General features: G+C 38.6%; 4 protein-coding genes across 11 annotated transcripts in view; 2 read left to right on the top strand and 2 right to left on the bottom strand.

Moving 5' to 3' along the window:
• LOC130987821 (uncharacterized) overlaps positions 1-17,079 on the top strand; it is a 551,243-nt gene that overhangs the window by 338,039 nt on the left and 196,125 nt on the right. The gene's annotated exons all lie outside the window — the stretch shown is intronic.
• Positions 957-7,801, top strand: LOC130987781 (transcription factor GTE10-like). 3 transcript variants are annotated; one of them, XM_057911454.1, is made up of 11 exons: positions 957-1,101; positions 1,591-3,033; positions 3,123-3,171; positions 3,267-3,425; positions 6,044-6,108; positions 6,229-6,289; positions 6,374-6,439; positions 6,518-6,633; positions 6,741-6,801; positions 6,927-7,057; positions 7,149-7,801. In XM_057911454.1, exons 2-11 carry the CDS (start codon positions 1,693-1,695, stop codon positions 7,422-7,424), a joined length of 2,325 nt encoding a protein of 774 aa, XP_057767437.1. In that variant the 5' UTR covers positions 957-1,101; positions 1,591-1,692; the 3' UTR covers positions 7,425-7,801. The 3 variants fall into 3 exon arrangements, with proteins under 3 accessions (XP_057767437.1, XP_057767439.1, XP_057767438.1); XM_057911455.1 differs by lacking the exon at positions 957-1,101 and adding an exon at positions 1,108-1,302; XM_057911456.1 differs by having other exon boundaries at positions 1,078-3,033.
• Positions 7,907-12,293, bottom strand: LOC130987779 (pentatricopeptide repeat-containing protein At3g06920-like). 5 transcript variants are annotated; one of them, XM_057911450.1, is made up of 4 exons: positions 9,613-12,293; positions 8,630-9,274; positions 8,260-8,495; positions 7,907-8,153 (listed from the first exon to the last, which is right to left on the bottom strand). In XM_057911450.1, exon 1 carries the CDS (start codon positions 12,195-12,197, stop codon positions 9,651-9,653), a length of 2,547 nt encoding a protein of 848 aa, XP_057767433.1. In that variant the 5' UTR covers positions 12,198-12,293; the 3' UTR covers positions 7,907-8,153; positions 8,260-8,495; positions 8,630-9,274; positions 9,613-9,650. The 5 variants fall into 5 exon arrangements, with proteins under 5 accessions (XP_057767433.1, XP_057767435.1, XP_057767432.1 ...); XM_057911452.1 differs by having other exon boundaries at positions 8,265-9,274; positions 9,511-12,293; XM_057911449.1 differs by lacking the exon at positions 8,260-8,495 and having other exon boundaries at positions 9,511-12,293.
• LOC130987780 (pentatricopeptide repeat-containing protein At3g06920-like) lies at positions 13,008-16,562 on the bottom strand. Of its 2 annotated transcripts, none has more exons than XR_009089850.1 (2): positions 13,780-16,562; positions 13,008-13,543 (listed from the first exon to the last, which is right to left on the bottom strand). XR_009089850.1 is itself a non-coding variant. In XM_057911453.1 (2 exons), the coding sequence occupies exon 1, from the start codon at positions 16,464-16,466 to the stop codon at positions 13,920-13,922; it is 2,547 nt and encodes an 848-aa protein (XP_057767436.1). In that variant the 5' UTR covers positions 16,467-16,562; the 3' UTR covers positions 13,008-13,543; positions 13,897-13,919. The 2 variants fall into 2 exon arrangements, 1 of the variants encoding a protein (XP_057767436.1); XM_057911453.1 differs by having other exon boundaries at positions 13,897-16,562.

Below are 17,079 nucleotides of genomic sequence, written 5' to 3'. Positions count from 1 at the left end.
CAAAAATTTTGTTATGAACTTGAAATTATTTCTTTCAAGAAATTAATAGTTAAATTATTTCGGATTCAAACCTTGATTTGCAACACAAAACATATAGGTGGGCTTGAGCTGAGCTGAACTGACTTAACCCGTATGGTTTGGGCGGCCTAAACTTAAGCCCAGCCCAACTCGACATATTGAAGAACCGAACTAGCCCAATCCAAATACGGTACCCATATTCAATTTGTAATAGGAGTAAATAATATTTAAAAAAGTTGAGTATTGCAAGTGTTGTTAAAAAAAGTTTAAACAGCTAATTTATTTTCAATAAAATTATTAATTATATATAAAATAAAATATTAAATCAAATGAAATAAAAATTATTAACACAATTATAATGTCATTCAAATTACATAACATGTAAACAAAAAGCATGATTGCGTCATAAACCACGACATTTTTTTTCTCTAATTTTGTACGTGAATACGTGATGAATACTGTATATGAATGATTTGATCATATATTTTTGTATTCATGCAGTACAATGTACCTGATGTCCAATTACATCATTTAAGAATACTTCTGTTTAAGTCACGTAGACAATTTCAACTTTAACCTCATTTTTTATTTATTAAAAATATTTATCGTGTACAAAATAAATAAATGTTTGCTTATTTAAAATTAAAAAAATGTGTGAAAGTTCATGTATCTTAGCGATATTACTCTGATTTTTTTGACGTTGTTTTTAAGTAGTGAAAAAATGAAGTATGTCGAAGAAGCCCAAATGAAAGGGCTAGCGTACATGCCCAAGCCCAAGCCCAGGCCCAGGCCCGAAGCCCATATTAGAAGTCAACGTTCCCGCCCCACAACGTGCATCCCTTTCAATTCTGATACAGTGCACCAATATAAATAGTGCTACTCGCCTCCTCAAAACGACACGTGTACGTACCTGACACGACGGCGCACAGTGACTCATCTGCTGCACTGAATTACTGAACTCGATTAATATTTTTGGCCATTAGATTAAACGGCACGAAATCGACGGTCGAAATTTGTTGCTGCTGTCGTCTTTAAAATGCCGTGATTTCTCGCAGCCCAAGCGCCTCAGCGATTCCCAAACTAGTAAGTCCTCTCTCTCTCTCTCTCTCCCTTTTCACGCATGTGCATTTATCTCTTTTTCTAGGATTATGCAAATGCAAAATTTCAAGGAAAAAATCTCCAACTATTTTGCTTCTAGGGTTCTTGCGGAAGGGGTCGGGTCACCCGGTTCTTACCCTCGATATGCTTTTCTAATTTCTTTTCTGGATCCAAACGATTGCAATTGTATGTTTTCTTTCTACGTAGATTAGGTTTCGATTTTTTGCTTTTCCGTCAATTTGTCAAATTATTTGAAGAATGTGAAATTCTTTTCAGTGGGATTTGAGTTTGGTGTTACATAATCGATTAAGTTTGGGTTTTCTTGAGATTTCACCTTTTGCTTGTGGCATCTTTTTTTTTTTTGATCGAATTTAAGCTATTTTGAGAGGGAATGAGATTGTGCATTGAAGTTGTGTAAAGGTGGAAAGATTCGGAAAGAATGCATTTTGAACAACATATTGTTATACGTGGTAGGGATTCAGGTGTTGCATACAGTTGAAATTTCAGATTCCTAATGTCTACAGAACACGTTGAATGAGGAGGATTTGATATGTGTGCTCCTTCAGCTTTAAATTTATGGCACCAACCATCCCGATAGACTACACGGGGCAAAAGGAGTCGAAAAAGTTTTCGAAGAAGGCGGGATCAGGGGATATGATGGGGAAGACTCGAAAAGTTTCTAAGGGTTACTCCAGTGGTTTTGTGCCGGATTATAGACATGCGGTTGAGACAGTTGCTGAATCAGAAGGTTTTGGGAACTCAGGCCGCGGTGATGCAGGGTTCAATTCTCTGCAGGAAAATTGTGCACCGAATGGGAAATGCATTAGTTTGAATGTGGATGGTTATGGTAGGTCGGTTGTGCCAATTCGATCACTGTCACTTTCGAAGATGTCCTCTTCAGAGAGAAGGGATTTAGAAGTTAAGTTGAAGAGTGAGCTTGAACAAGTGCGTAAGCTTCACAGGAAGATAGCTTCTTTTAGCATGGACAGAGTGGTGCATCCACACGCTACTGATATCCATAACCATCAAACTGGAGCAAAGAGACTTGCTACAGCAGAAAGCTTGCTTGTGTCCACTAATGATGAGGCCGTGACACCAGGAAAGAAAAAAGGGCCTTCTGGAAGAAATGGACCTCGCACTAAAGGTGGACCAGTGGCAGCTAGGAAAACGGAGTCAGTGAAGCAGGGTCTTCCACAAAATACTAATTTTGTTATATTGATGAAACAATGTGAGACGCTGTTAAATCGTTTGATGCTGCAACCTCATGCCTGGATTTTCAACAAGCCAGTTGATGTTGTAGCTCATAAAGTCCCAGATTATTATGATATTATCAAGCATCCAATGGATTTAGGGACAGTAAAAAGTAAATTACTGTCAAATCAGTATTCCACTCCCATTGAGTTTGCTGCAGACGTGAGACTCACCTTCAAAAATGCAATGACATTTAACCCACCCAAACATGATGTTCATATAATGGCTGAGATGATGAATAAATACTTTGAAGTGAGATGGAAATCAATTGAGAAGAAACTTCCACCTACAGCTGATGATTCCACAGCTTCCAAGTCGAGTGTCATTATAGAACCTGAAACTGCTTATGTGCCTCCTGCTAAGAAGCAGAAAACTGCTTCTAAGGAAGCAAGGGTCAAGCAAGAAAGAGAGAAGCCTGCGATGAGTGATGTTGAGAAACAAAAGCTTGGGGCCGAGTTGGAGGAATTGATTTCAGAGCTGCCAGACAACATAATCAATTTTTTGAAAGAGAGCACTTTGAATAGTAGTGAAGTAACCGAGGATGAGATTGAAATTGACATTGATTCACTTAGTGACGAGACACTGTTTACTTTACGGAAACTTTTGGATGATTATCTATTGGAGAGGAAGAAAAAACAATCAACGTCAGAGAACTGCGATACTGAGGTAAACTGCAAGTGCTTTCATGTATTTGCACTATGCTCCATTGTGATAAGTATTCTCAATGTGTACATGTGTACGAATAATTCTCACAGATAAAGAAGGAATCCGGGTTTAGAGATTCATCTTACCTGCCTTGCGAAGGTATTTTCTTTTCCCAATGAAGTTGCACCTAGACTTTAATATTTACCTTGACGTGTTTGACATCTTGTTGTCTTACCCTTGAAAAATTTAATCAGACCATGAGCGAGCTGATGAGGATGTGGATATTGGTGGAAATGATCCGCCTCCAATTTCCAGTTCACCTCCAATTCGGATTGATAAGGATGCTGCTGAAAGGAATAGTAACTGCAGTGGTTCAAGAAGCTCCAGTAGTGAATCAGGCGCCTCATCTACTGGTTTGTGTTGTTACTAATTTTAATGCATTGTTTTCTTGTTTCTTTCCTTTCTATCTTTCCCGCTCTTCATCATGTGAAGGTTCAACGTATGACTCTACATCACTACATGTCATTTGCTTATGTCTGCAAAACCACCCATACTAATATTTTTCCCTAACTTAGGCTTTTGGTTTCAGTTCTACACCATTTACTTAGAGTTGAATACTTCTACGATGCCTTCATGTGTGTAAAAATGTTCTCTCTTGGATCTATTATTGATGTGGAACCACATGAACTTCCTTGCAAAGTCTAGGCTAATTTCAAGATTCTTTTAAGAACTTTTAAAGTTTCCAAACCATATGACTGCCAAAAATTCTATATATGAAACATATGATAATTATCTAAAATTATTGGTTGCATCTGGATGGAAATTGGAATGATTTAGATTTGAGGATAATATTTTAAATTACTATTACATTGGTTTTAGATCAATTAGAACCACAAAAATTGTTCCTTGATATGAACAACTTGAAGTTATTCAAACTAGTTCTTTCTATTTGTTATTATGTTTTGGAACCCAAGTTTGAAATCGAATACGTAAACTGAATGGAGCCTTGAAGACTTAATTAAGACATTGCATCTTCAAGGAGCTGAAAGGAAGTTGAGGGAGTTATTTGGAATTGATTGCAGTAAAAGGTTGATTACTAGGTTGTACGAATACCCGCAATGTGACAGATCAAAGATGTATCACTGTTTGTGTGAAATGGTGAATCAGTTGTTCTTTGAAGGAAGTTGGGAGTTATTTGGAAGTTATTGCAGTTAAAGGTTTATTACTGGGTTCTACGAATACCAGCAATGTGAAAGATGTAATGTTGTTTGTGAGAAATGGTGAAATAGTTCTTTTGAAGTCATCAATTGGGTTGAGCTCTCATTCTATATTGGCTTCACTGTATACATTAGCATAACTGTGCTTTTATCTGTGTTAGATGTGAAGAACTAATTTGAAGAACTATTGTATATTGTACCTTATGTTATCTACTAGCTTTTCTGATTACAAGATCAATTTGTTGATCTCTTTTTCTAATTATATAATAAGGGTCAGTTATCATATGCGGCTTATTGCTGAAAGAATGAGACTAGTTCAGTGTTACCACAGCGATATCAAACTATTATATGATTTGCAAGTTGCAATCTTGAGCTCGTTGATGTGGATCTTAGGAAAATTATCCTTAGATTTTAGAACTATCTTACTGAAATAATACTGTGAATTAAGGGCATAATAGGTTATCTCCACAACTGTTTCATGCCCAGTGTCAGTTTGGACCTGAGAACATTAGCATTTTATGTTGTGCAGTTTTAGTATTCTGTTTGGTGGCTGTTTCAGACTTAATTTATAGTACAATTCTCTGCTATTCTTTAATATGCTCCATTGAATGTGTTGGCAGAAGTGTTTATTTGCCTATTTGGATACATGAATTTATGTGAGCCACCGAATTTTGTTATCAGATGAGCTTCAGCTGTACAAAAGCTGATTTAACATCAGGAACTTCTAGACACTCCCGAGATGAATGGTTTTAACAGTAGATAGATTGAATACGTGGTCCAGTGTGGTACTCTCTCATCACATTAGGTAGAGGAAAAAGAAAAGTTATACTAGTTTGCTAAGTTCCATCGATACAGATGGCCAAGACTGCTATCACTCTTTAGTTGCTTCTAGTGGTTTTCCTTATCTGTCTTGCAGAAGGATAGATGGTGTATCAGATTCTCCACCATGGACACTCAACTCTCTAAAAGAAAACACACTTTTGCAAAAGCACGCATGTGCAGCAGAATGGCCCCTTTAACTGGCCATTACGCCTAATTGTCATTCTTTCACATGTCTTTTTTGTTTGCTTATTGCTGCCACTGTGTTACTTAGAGCAGATTGTTTTATAGTTCTTTTCCTCATCTGCTACCTCTGGCCTGTCTTTTGCATTTGTTTTCTTTGTTTTCTTTTGGGTAGCAAACATGTGTTGATAGGTACTCTAAATTGCTATTTGAGGCACATGCATAACAATCATGTAACCAGACTACTAGAGGCCTTGTACTATTCGCTATAACTTTTCAATCTTTCTGAGGAAATGATCTGATAATTAATCTTCATAAAAGAGAATAATAGAAAGACATGTATTGGAGAGAAGATGTTCTTTGTATGATACAAGTACAAAGACTCTCCAAGTACAGAGGGAGTGAAGACGAGGTTACAATCTAAACCTAAAAATAAAAGGATCTATCTACCATGCAAAGTCTCTCTAAATAATTCCTCAACAATCTGGGTCTTTCTTCAATTAGTCATGTTTATGAAAACACTATACTGAGAATAATCTCATCTGCAAACTTATGCTAAAGAATAAATAAAGTAAGAGCAGGTTAATATATATATATGTTCTTCAAATCAGCAAATAGCTCCTATATGATATTGTTTCTGTCTCGTTCTAGATTCTTGCATTATGCTGTTGTATCTTGGATAATTGCTGGAGATAAGAACAGTATTAATCATTGCTTTTATGTATCAGCATCATCTTTACTCATGCGACCTAATGCAGACAAAAAGTGCATGCTTATACATTAACTATAAATTAATCGTTTCCGTTTTGCAGATTCAGAAAATTCTTCAGCCTGCGAAGCTGATGGTGCCAATATCTCAGTCCCTACAGGAGTGAATGTATATCCATTTTTCTCTATATTCTCTCTCTCTCTCTGTGTGTTAGATTTTTAATTAAGTTTCCGTGCAGCTTCAACTCAGCACTGCTTGTGTTATCTTACCTTCTTTGTTCACTATCAGGAAACTGCAAATAATCAAGAAGAGGCCAGGGAAAAAGACTTGCATGATCGAAATGATGGAGGTCAGATTCTTAGAATTACAAGATGATTTTTCTGTTAATGCTCTTTGCATTATGAGGTTTTAATATATTCTGAGGTATATACAGATATTTTGGATGCGAATGCTGAGCAATATCCAGTGTCATCGGATGAGCCTAATTGTCGTCAAGAGGGTAAGCAGTGATAACTAATGAAGAGTGCGAGCTATTAAATGTGCAGCGTAATCTCACCAACAAGCTGTAACATTTTAGGGGAGAGTGCTCCACCAGATAGGCAAGTCTCCCCTGAAAAGCTATACCGTGCAGCTTTATTGAGGAGTCGATTTGCTGATATTATAATTAAAGCGCAAGAGAATACAACAGAAAAAGTATGCAACTTTGACGTGGCTAGTCAAATTCTATCTTGCTCGATCGTTATTTATCCCGACAGACAATGCATGCCGTAATATTGATTGTGATATCTAAAAATTTGCAGGGAACAGATTCTGAAAGACTGAAGCTGGAGAAGGAGGAGCTTGAAAGACGAAGAAGAGAAGGTTTTAGTTCAATGAAATTGTTTTATATTTGTGCAATTTAAGTTTACTCGCAAGCATCACCCTGTTGCTTAGATTTTTCTAAAAGTCTCCTCTGTGATTGTGGTATGGACTCATATTTTGATCAGAGAAAGCACGACTCCAAGCAGAGGCTAAAGCTGCCGAAGAGGCTAGAAGAAAGGCCGAAGCAGAAGCTGCAGCAGAAGCCAGAAGGGAAAGAGAACTCGTGAGAGAAGCTGCACGTCTAGCTCTGCAGAAGGTAAAATAAGGGTTCCCCTTGTAATGGCTCGGAATATACATACTTGAGTTACTCTATTCCCCACTTTGTTATAGCTTTGTGTTCCTGACAGATGGAGAAGACTGTCGATATTAATGAAAATAGCCAGTTCATGGAAGACCTTGAGATGTTTAGAGCCGCTCCAGACGAGCACTTACAGAGCTTTATAGACGAAGCAAGCCCGGATGATTCTCAAAATGGTCTCGGAAGTTTCAAATTCCCAGCAAATAGTAATCCACTAGAGAAACTCGGGTTGTACATGAAGAACGATGATGAGGAGGAAGAAGAAGTTCAACCTCAAAGCATCGAGCACGAACCAAATGACACCGAGGAAGGAGAGATTGATTGATGGATGACATCCATTATTTATCCTGATATGTTGATGCGAGGACTTTAGAAAGGTACAAAACATCTTTGTTCATGGATAACCTTTAGGCTCCCTGTGATGAAAGAATGGGAATCTGGATTGGGTTGCATGGTAAGATTTCAACAAGATTTAATGCCCATACATTTTCTGTTTGTTTCTGGTGTCGAATGCAAGGCATTTTTTTTCTTTTTCTTTTTCTTTTTATTTTCATTTTCCTCTAAAATGGTAATCAGATGGGTGGATGTTTTTGCCCGACCCATAGAGCTTTAGGGACTAGTTATGTGATATGTCATGCATCCGATTTGAGCAAAGAATGTATGTAAATACCATTTTTCAATTTTCTTTATTTTTTTGCTTTAGCTCTATTGGCTTTATTTCATTTGAAAAGGACTTTTGAGTTTCACTTTCTTTAAACAAAGCAACGCAACAACAAATATCTGTATTTGGCCATTCCATGTCAGACAAGTGTTGAATAGCAAATCTTGTTATTAATGAAAGCTTCATTAATTCAAGTTAAAAATATATAATTGTTAAAAAAAAAGAGTCAAAAATATAAAATGAAAGTTCAAGCAAAATAACCAGTTGTACAGTAATGAGTAGACATTGAACTTCGATAGTTCCAGTTGTTTTCTTAGTCATCAAAAGGCACCTTCACTCACAAGGATCTCTGCTCAGCAGCTTTTCCTGTGATTGACCAACACTTTTCTCAACCTGCAAATTGAAACAAGGAAGATTTAAAGATAATGGTGATGAGATGAATACTGTTAACTCTCACAAATATACGTAAATGCAACCAAGATACCCTTTCGAAACCTACCATACCAGCATACGTCGCATAAATCTAACAATGAAGTATGGAGAAAGTGTTCTGTGGAGTGCAACAGAGACTGCCAGAATAATATGGGAGAGATGACAGGTAGCTGGTTATATTATGCACTCATCAGCAATGCACATTAATCTTCCGAATAGGGAGTGAACTCATAGCTGGACGCATGCATCATACGATAAAACAGTATTTCCAGTTTGCCTAGGCCACTGGGATTAGCATACATACTAGCAAGAATACCACACATGAAAAGGGTGAGAAGGCACTGCTGTTTCTGAGAAACTTCACTTTTTGAAAGTTTGTTAACCATATAACTCCTAGGCTACTGATATTTGGACCATAATAAGATTTAAAGATTTACCTCACAGGCACTTCAGAACTTTGAACTTCTGCAGAGCCCAACATTGTGCTCTTGCACTTGTTAGATCCACTACCAGCTGCAGAACCTCCTGTGTTGCCGTCAATTCTATCATCTCTTTTTTTTTTTTTTTTTTTCCGGAGAATATCATTTTTATCAACATATGCTCAACTTTTATCTGACTGGTAAGACTGATGATTGAACAAATTTAACTGGTAACAAAATCGGTTAGATTCCCAATAAAATCATGAAAACACTACTTGGAAAGGCTGAAGCAGAATTGCAAGTCAGCATGACTGTAAAACATTTCCTCATTTCTCTCATCACCTATAATCAAAATTTAGTTTACAATGCCCGAGCAAGTTTACAGACGATTCCTCTTACCAGATGAAAAGAGACTTATCAGAAAATGAAAAGAGACTTATCAAGTATAATCAGAAGAAAATTATGTGGTGCATGCACATGTCCACACGTCTATGCAGAAAGGAACAGGTGGTCCTATTGTTTCAAGCATGTATAAGGGAAAATCGGTAGGAAGGACCTGCAGGGAGCTTCTTGTAACAATCAATATAAGCTCCTCCACTTCAAGGGAGTTGATAAAACAGCATGAACAAATGGCATGCACTGCAGCATTCGTCAATGGAATACCTGCAAAACGGACAAAATAGACCATTCAAAATTACCCTAACCTGAAGCAGAACTGAGAAATGGGAATAGAGATTGATCAACAAACAATCAAACAGAAAGATAAGGTCTTGTTGCCATGTTACAGCTCTTCTCTTATATGGCTGAATATTCAAGACACATTTGTAATGCAATCCAAGTTAATTGGCCCATACGCGTTGTGCTCATTACATTTATTTAAAATTGACTCAATTACTTACTCAATATTGACCAACTCATTAAACAAGTGTTGGCCAAAAGTAACATGTGTAAATTTCCTTTCATTCTTTCTACGATCGTAAATAGAAGAGCCAAATACACACCAAAAGATATACAACCTCCTCAACCGGAAAATCCAACATCACAACGATCTAGAAGCATGTTGTGATTTAGCTGTTTCCCTTAATACAGCACCCACTATAGCTGCTTGCTCAAGACATTCGGCTTTATGCAGCGCATCCAAAAGAACCACACAGGTTTTAGTGTGTATTTTACAGCCCTTTAACCTTGTTTCCTCAAATAGTTGATATGCTTCCGTTGCCTTATTCGTTAAGCTCAAGCCTTCTATCATTGTATTATAGCAGGCAGAATCAGGTATACCTCCATTTTCTTTGAATCTCTCATATAGTTTAGTGGCCTCCAATATATTTCCAGCCTTGGAAAGCCCAGATATCATAGTGAGATAGGTGATTGCATTAGGTTTCAATCCTTGTTTCTGCATCTCCTGCCAAAACACAAAGGCTTTGTTGAACTTCCGAACCTTACACAGACCATTTATAAGAATGCTGTACGTTACGATATTAGGTGTGCATTTCAAGTCCTTTATAGAATTCCAGCAGACAAGGGCTTCATCGATCTCTTCTGCCTTAACAAGAGCATCAAGCAAGCAATTCCATGTTTGGATGTTAGGTGTTAAATTATTTTGCATCATTTCCTCTATGATGAGATATGCTTCATCAATTCTCCCCACCTTTCCAAACCCGTCTACAAGACTACTATAGACAACTACATTTAGTTCCACTCCAACTGATTTTGCTTCTTCAAAAAGCATATAAGATTCGTCAAGCCGGTCAATCTTAGCAAGCCCATCAATAACAGAACCATATGTCACCACAGTCGGTTGATGACCTTTTGCCTTCATTTCTTCCAATAGCTGGTAAGCTTTGTTAACTTTACCTGACTTACAGAATCCATCAATAACAGTGTTATAAGCAAGGGTGTCAAGAGCACAACCCTGTTCCTTCATTGCATAGAAGATCTCGTAAGTCTCACGTGCAAAACCAGCCTTTATGAGACCATTTATTAGAATTGAATAGCTTCGTGCATCAGGGGTAAACCGAACTTTGATATCCTCAAACAAGGCTCTGCCCTTTTCTGTTTCACCAGCTTTGAAAACACAATCCATATACGTGTTAAGGAGTGTGAGGTCTGGTGAGGTGCCTTTCCGGACCATTTCCTTGTAAATCTTATGACCATCCTCCTTTCTGCCAGACTTGAAGAAGTTCTTGATTAGGGATGTATATATAATAGCATCTGGTACCTCGTTAGAATCTAGCATCTCCTCATATAATTTGTATGCATCATCTACTCTGCCATGCCTACCCAAGCCATCTATCAGTGAACAAAATGTATATTTGTTCGGGGTACAAACTTTGCGATCCATGCTATGAAAGACAGAACAAGCCGCATCAAGTTTATTAGCCTTGCACAATCTGTCTATCATTATGTTGACGGTCATTATATCAGGAGTCAAGCCAGATGCCTTCATGTCATTTTGTATTGCTAAAGCTGCATCAAGTTTTCCTGCCCTACAAAGCATATCAACGAGAATATTATATGTAGACAGGTTCGGCATAGCATCTGTTCTCATATCACTATAAACCTTTAAGGCCTCATCTACTTTTCCCCGCCTCCCAAGGCATGTAAGAAGACTATTGTATGCAATCACACTTGGAATAGACCCCTTCAGTCTTTGCCTCTCAAGCAAACTATACACTTCATCAAACTTTCCAGCAGAACCGTAGCCCATGATCATGGTGTTATAAGCATATGCACACGGAACAGACCTATTCAGCTCCATCTGCTCGAACAAGTCAACAGCTTCATTCATCCTATTAGCTTTACAAAGAACTCCTATCATGCTGGTAAACGACACATCATCAGGAATGAGACCATGGGCTTTTATCTCATGAAAGAATTTCCAAGCCATATCGACTTTACCAGCCTTACCAAAGCAGTCGATACACACATTATAGAGAACAATGTCTGCTTGAAATGAGTTGCTCTTCATCTCATCTAACAAGGAGAGAGCAGCATCAACCTGGCCATCACGGGCGAATACACGAATTAAAGTGGTAAACAGATGCACACTTACTTCATAGCCTAACTCCTGCATCTGATGAAAGAGGGAAAGCATGAGATTAGGATGCTCAGGCTTATGCACCGCAGCCAGTGCTCCTATAAGAGTTGTGTAAGCTGAAAATGCTGGGCGGAATTTGAAGTTTCTCATTGTTTGAATAAGATCATAAGCCTCCCACAACCTTTGCGCCTTCACACAACTGGAAACTAAATCCATGCTTGTCTCGAAAGAAAGTCCAAATCCAGCAAGACTCATTTCCTCCAAAACATGCCCAATTCTATCAAATTTCCTACACCTTGCCATCAATATCAGAAGCGAGTGGTATGTTTCTGGCAGATTCACTTGGTTTGTTGCCCTCTCCACCCATCTAAAGTAATTAATTGCTAGATTGATATCCTTCAGCCTCCTCAACACTCCAATAACCAGGTCTGCCTCAGGTTTATCATCACACAAAGAGAGAGCTTTCTCCAATGAAGGTCCCCACGGGCCACTTTCCAAAATCTGACACACATTCTCAATCCCTCTCCTCAAAAGTTCGTGTTTCCTCATATGAGCATCTCCCCCATTACTATGAGGAGTTCTCCACTTCCCCTCATTGTTGGCTCCTTCATTAACATCCACACCAAACCTCCCATCATTCAAAGATGATAAAATGAAAGCTCCAGCAAAATAACCAGTTGTACAGTAATGTGTAGACATTGAACTTCGATGGTTCCAGTTGTTTTCTTAGTCATCAAAAGGCACCTGCTCAGCAGCTTTTCCTGTGATTGACCAACACTTTTCTCAACCTGCAAATTGAAACAAGGAAGATTTAAAGATGATGGTGATGAGATGAACACTTGGTGATGACAGGTGAATGCAACCAAGATACCCTTTCGAAACCTACCATACATAAATTTAACAATGAAGTATGGAGAAAGTGTTCTGTGGAGTAGTACAACAGAGAATGCCACAATAATACGCGAGAGATGACAGGTAGCTGGTTATATTATGCACCCATTAGCAATGCACATTAATCTTCCGAATAGGGAGTGAACTCATAGCTGGACGCATGCATCATACGATAAAACAGTATTTCCAGTTTGCCTAGGCCACTGGGATTAGCATACATACTAGCAAGAATACCACACATGAAAAGGGTGAGAAGGCACTGCTGTTTCTGAGAAACTTCACTTTTTGAAAGTTTGTTAACCATATAACTCCTAGGCTACTGATATTTGGACCATAATAAGATTTAAAGATTTACCTCACAGGCACTTCAGAACTTTGAACTTCTGCAGAGCCCAACATTGTGCTCTTGCACTTGTTAGATCCACTACCAGCTGCAGAACCTCCTGTGTTGCCGTCAATTCTATCATCTCTTTTTTTTTTTTTTTTTTTTTTTCCGGAGAATATCATTTTTATCAACATATGCTCAACTTTTATCTGACTGGTAAGACTGATGATTGAACAAATTTAACTGGTAACAAAATCGGTTAGATTCCCAATAAAATCATGAAAACACTACTTGGAAAGGCTGAAGCAGAATTGCAAGTCAGCATGACTGTAAAACATTTCCTCATTTCTCTCATCACCTATAATCAAAATTTAGTTTACAATGCCCGAGCAAGTTTACAGACGATTCCTCTTACCAGATGAAAAGAGACTTATCAGAAAATGAAAAGAGACTTATCAAGTATAATCAGAAGAAAATTATGTGGTGCATGCACATGTCCACACGTCTATGCAGAAAGGAACAGGTGGTCCTATTGTTTCAAGCATGTATAAGGGAAAATCGGTAGGAAGGACCTGCAGGGAGCTTCTTGTAACAATCAATATAAGCTCCTCCACTTCAAGGGAGTTGATAAAACAGCATGAACAAATGGCATGCACTGCAGCATTCGTCAATGGAATACCTGCAAAACGGACAAAATAGACCATTCAAAATTACCCTAACCTGAAGCAGAACTGAGAAATGGGAATAGAGATTGATCAACAAACAATCAAACAGAAAGATAAGGTCTTGTTGCCATGTTACAGCTCTTCTCTTATATGGCTGAATATTCAAGACACATTTGTAATGCAATCCAAGTTAATTGGCCCATACGCGTTGTGCTCATTACATTTATTTAAAATTGACTCAATTACTTACTCAATATTGACCAACTCATTAAACAAGTGTTGGCCAAAAGTAACATGTGTAAATTTCCTTTCATTCTTTCTACGATCGTAAATAGAAGAGCCAAATACACACCAAAAGATATACAACCTCCGCAACCGGAAAATCCAACATCACAACGATCTAGAAGCATGTTGTGATTTAGCTGTTTCCCTTAATACAGCACCCACTATAGCTGCTTGCTCAAGACATTCGGCTTTATGCAGCGCATCCAAAAGAACCACACAGGTTTTAGTGTGTATTTTACAGCCCTTTAACCTTGTTTCCTCAAATAGTTGATATGCTTCCGTTGCCTTATTCGTTAAGCTCAAGCCTTCTATCATTGTATTATAGCAGGCAGAATCAGGTATACCTCCATTTTCTTTGAATCTCTCATATAGTTTAGTGGCCTCCAATATATTTCCAGCCTTGGAAAGCCCAGATATCATAGTGAGATAGGTGATTGCATTAGGTTTCAACCCTTGTTTCTGCATCTCCTGCCAAAACACAAAGGCTTTGTTGAACTTCCGAACCTTACACAGACCATTTATAAGAATGCTGTACGTTACGATATTAGGTGTGCATTTCAAGTCCTTTATAGAATTCCAGCAGACAAGGGCTTCATCGATCTCTTCTGCCTTAACAAGAGCATCAAGCAAGCAATTCCATGTTTGGATGTTAGGTGTTAAATTATTTTGCATCATTTCCTCTATGATGAGATATGCTTCATCAATTCTCCCCACCTTTCCAAACCCGTCTACAAGACTACTATAGACAACTACATTTAGTTCCACTCCAACTGATTTTGCTTCTTCAAAAAGCATATAAGATTCGTCAAGCCGGTCAATCTTAGCAAGCCCATCAATAACAGAACCATATGTCACCACAGTCGGTTGATGACCTTTTGCCTTCATTTCTTCCAATAGCTGGTAAGCTTTGTTAACTTTACCTGACTTACAGAATCCATCAATAACAGTGTTATAAGCAAGGGTGTCAAGAGCACAACCCTGTTCCTTCATTGCATAGAAGATCTCGTAAGTCTCACGTGCAAAACCAGCCTTTATGAGACCATTTATTAGAATTGAATAGCTTCGTGCATCAGGGGTAAACCGAACTTTGATATCCTCAAACAAGGCTCTGCCCTTTTCTGTTTCACCAGCTTTGAAAACACAATCCATATACGTGTTAAGGAGTGTGAGGTCTGGTGAGGTGCCTTTCCGGACCATTTCCTTGTAAATCTTATGACCATCCTCCTTTCTGCCAGACTTGAAGAAGTTCTTGATTAGGGATGTATATATAATAGCATCTGGTACCTCGTTAGAATCTAGCATCTCCTCATATAATTTGTATGCATCATCTACTCTGCCATGCCTACCCAAGCCATCTATCAGTGAACAAAATGTATATTTGTTCGGGGTACAAACTTTGCGATCCATGCTATGAAAGACAGAACAAGCCGCATCAAGTTTATTAGCCTTGCACAATCTGTCTATCATTATGTTGACGGTCATTATATCAGGAGTCAAGCCAGATGCCTTCATGTCATTTTGTATTGCTAAAGCTGCATCAAGTTTTCCTGCCCTACAAAGCATATCAACGAGAATATTATATGTAGACAGGTTCGGCATAGCATCTGTTCTCATATCACTATAAACCTTTAAGGCCTCATCTACTTTTCCCCGCCTCCCAAGGCATGTAAGAAGACTATTGTATGCAATCACACTTGGAATAGACCCCTTCAGTCTTTGCCTCTCAAGCAAACTATACACTTCATCAAACTTTCCAGCAGAACCGTAGCCCATGATCATGGTGTTATAAGCATATGCACACGGAACAGACCTATTCAGCTCCATCTGCTCGAACAAGTCAACAGCTTCATTCATCCTATTAGCTTTACAAAGAACTCCTATCATGCTGGTAAACGACACATCATCAGGAATGAGACCATGGGCTTTTATCTCATGAAAGAATTTCCAAGCCATATCGACTTTACCAGCCTTACCAAAGCAGTCGATACACACATTATAGAGAACAATGTCTGCTTGAAATGAGTTGCTCTTCATCTCATCTAACAAGGAGAGAGCAGCATCAACCTGGCCATCACGGGCGAATACACGAATTAAAGTGGTAAACAGATGCACACTTACTTCATAGCCTAACTCCTGCATCTGATGAAAGAGGGAAAGCATGAGATTAGGATGCTCAGGCTTATGCACCGCAGCCAGTGCTCCTATAAGAGTTGTGTAAGCTGAAAATGCTGGGCGGAATTTGAAGTTTCTCATTGTTTGAATAAGATCATAAGCCTCCCACAACCTTTGCGCCTTCACACAACTGGAAACTAAATCCATGCTTGTCTCGAAAGAAAGTCCAAATCCAGCAAGACTCATTTCCTCCAAAACATGCCCAATTCTATCAAATTTCCTACACCTTGCCATCAATATCAGAAGCGAGTGGTATGTTTCTGGCAGATTCACTTGGTTTGTTGCCCTCTCCACCCATCTAAAGTAATTAATTGCTAGATTGATATCCTTCAGCCTCCTCAACACTCCAATAACCAGGTCTGCCTCAGGTTTATCATCACACAAAGAGAGAGCTTTCTCCAATGAAGGTCCCCACGGGCCACTTTCCAAAATCTGACACACATTCTCAATCCCTCTCCTCAAAAGTTCGTGTTTCCTCATATGAGCATCTCCCCCATTACTATGAGGAGTTCTCCACTTCCCCTCATTGTTGGCTCCTTCATTAACATCCACACCAAACCTCCCATCATTCAAAGATGATAAAATGAAAGCTCCAGCAAAATAACCAGTTGTACAGTAATGTGTAGACATTGAACTTCGATGGTTCCAGTTGTTTTCTTAGTCATCAAAAGGCACCTGCTCAGCAGCTTTTCCTGTGATTGACCAACACTTTTCTCAACCTGCAAATTGAAACAAGGAAGATTTAAAGATGATGGTGATGAGATGAACACTTGGTGATGACAGGTGAATGCAACCAAGATACCCTTTCGAAACCTACCATACATAAATTTAACAATGAAGTATGGAGAAAGTGTTCTGTGGAGTAGTACAACAGAGAATGCCACAATAATACGCGAGAGATGACAGGTAGCTGGTTATATTATGCACCCATTAGCAATGCACATTAATCTTCCGAATAGGGAGTGAACTCATAGCTGGACGCATGCATCATACGATAAAACAGTATTTCCAGTTTGCCTAGGCCACTGGGATTAGCATACATACTAGCAAGAATACCACACATGAAAAGGGTGAGAAGGCACTGCTGTTTCTG

The sequence above is a fragment of the Salvia miltiorrhiza genome, chromosome 6 (assembly GCF_028751815.1).
Source record: "Salvia miltiorrhiza cultivar Shanhuang (shh) chromosome 6, IMPLAD_Smil_shh, whole genome shotgun sequence".
In the NCBI taxonomy this organism is placed as follows: Eukaryota; Viridiplantae; Streptophyta; class Magnoliopsida; order Lamiales; family Lamiaceae; genus Salvia; species Salvia miltiorrhiza.
Note: the sequence above shows the minus strand (reverse complement) of the source record. Positions and strands in the feature narration are given on the sequence as shown.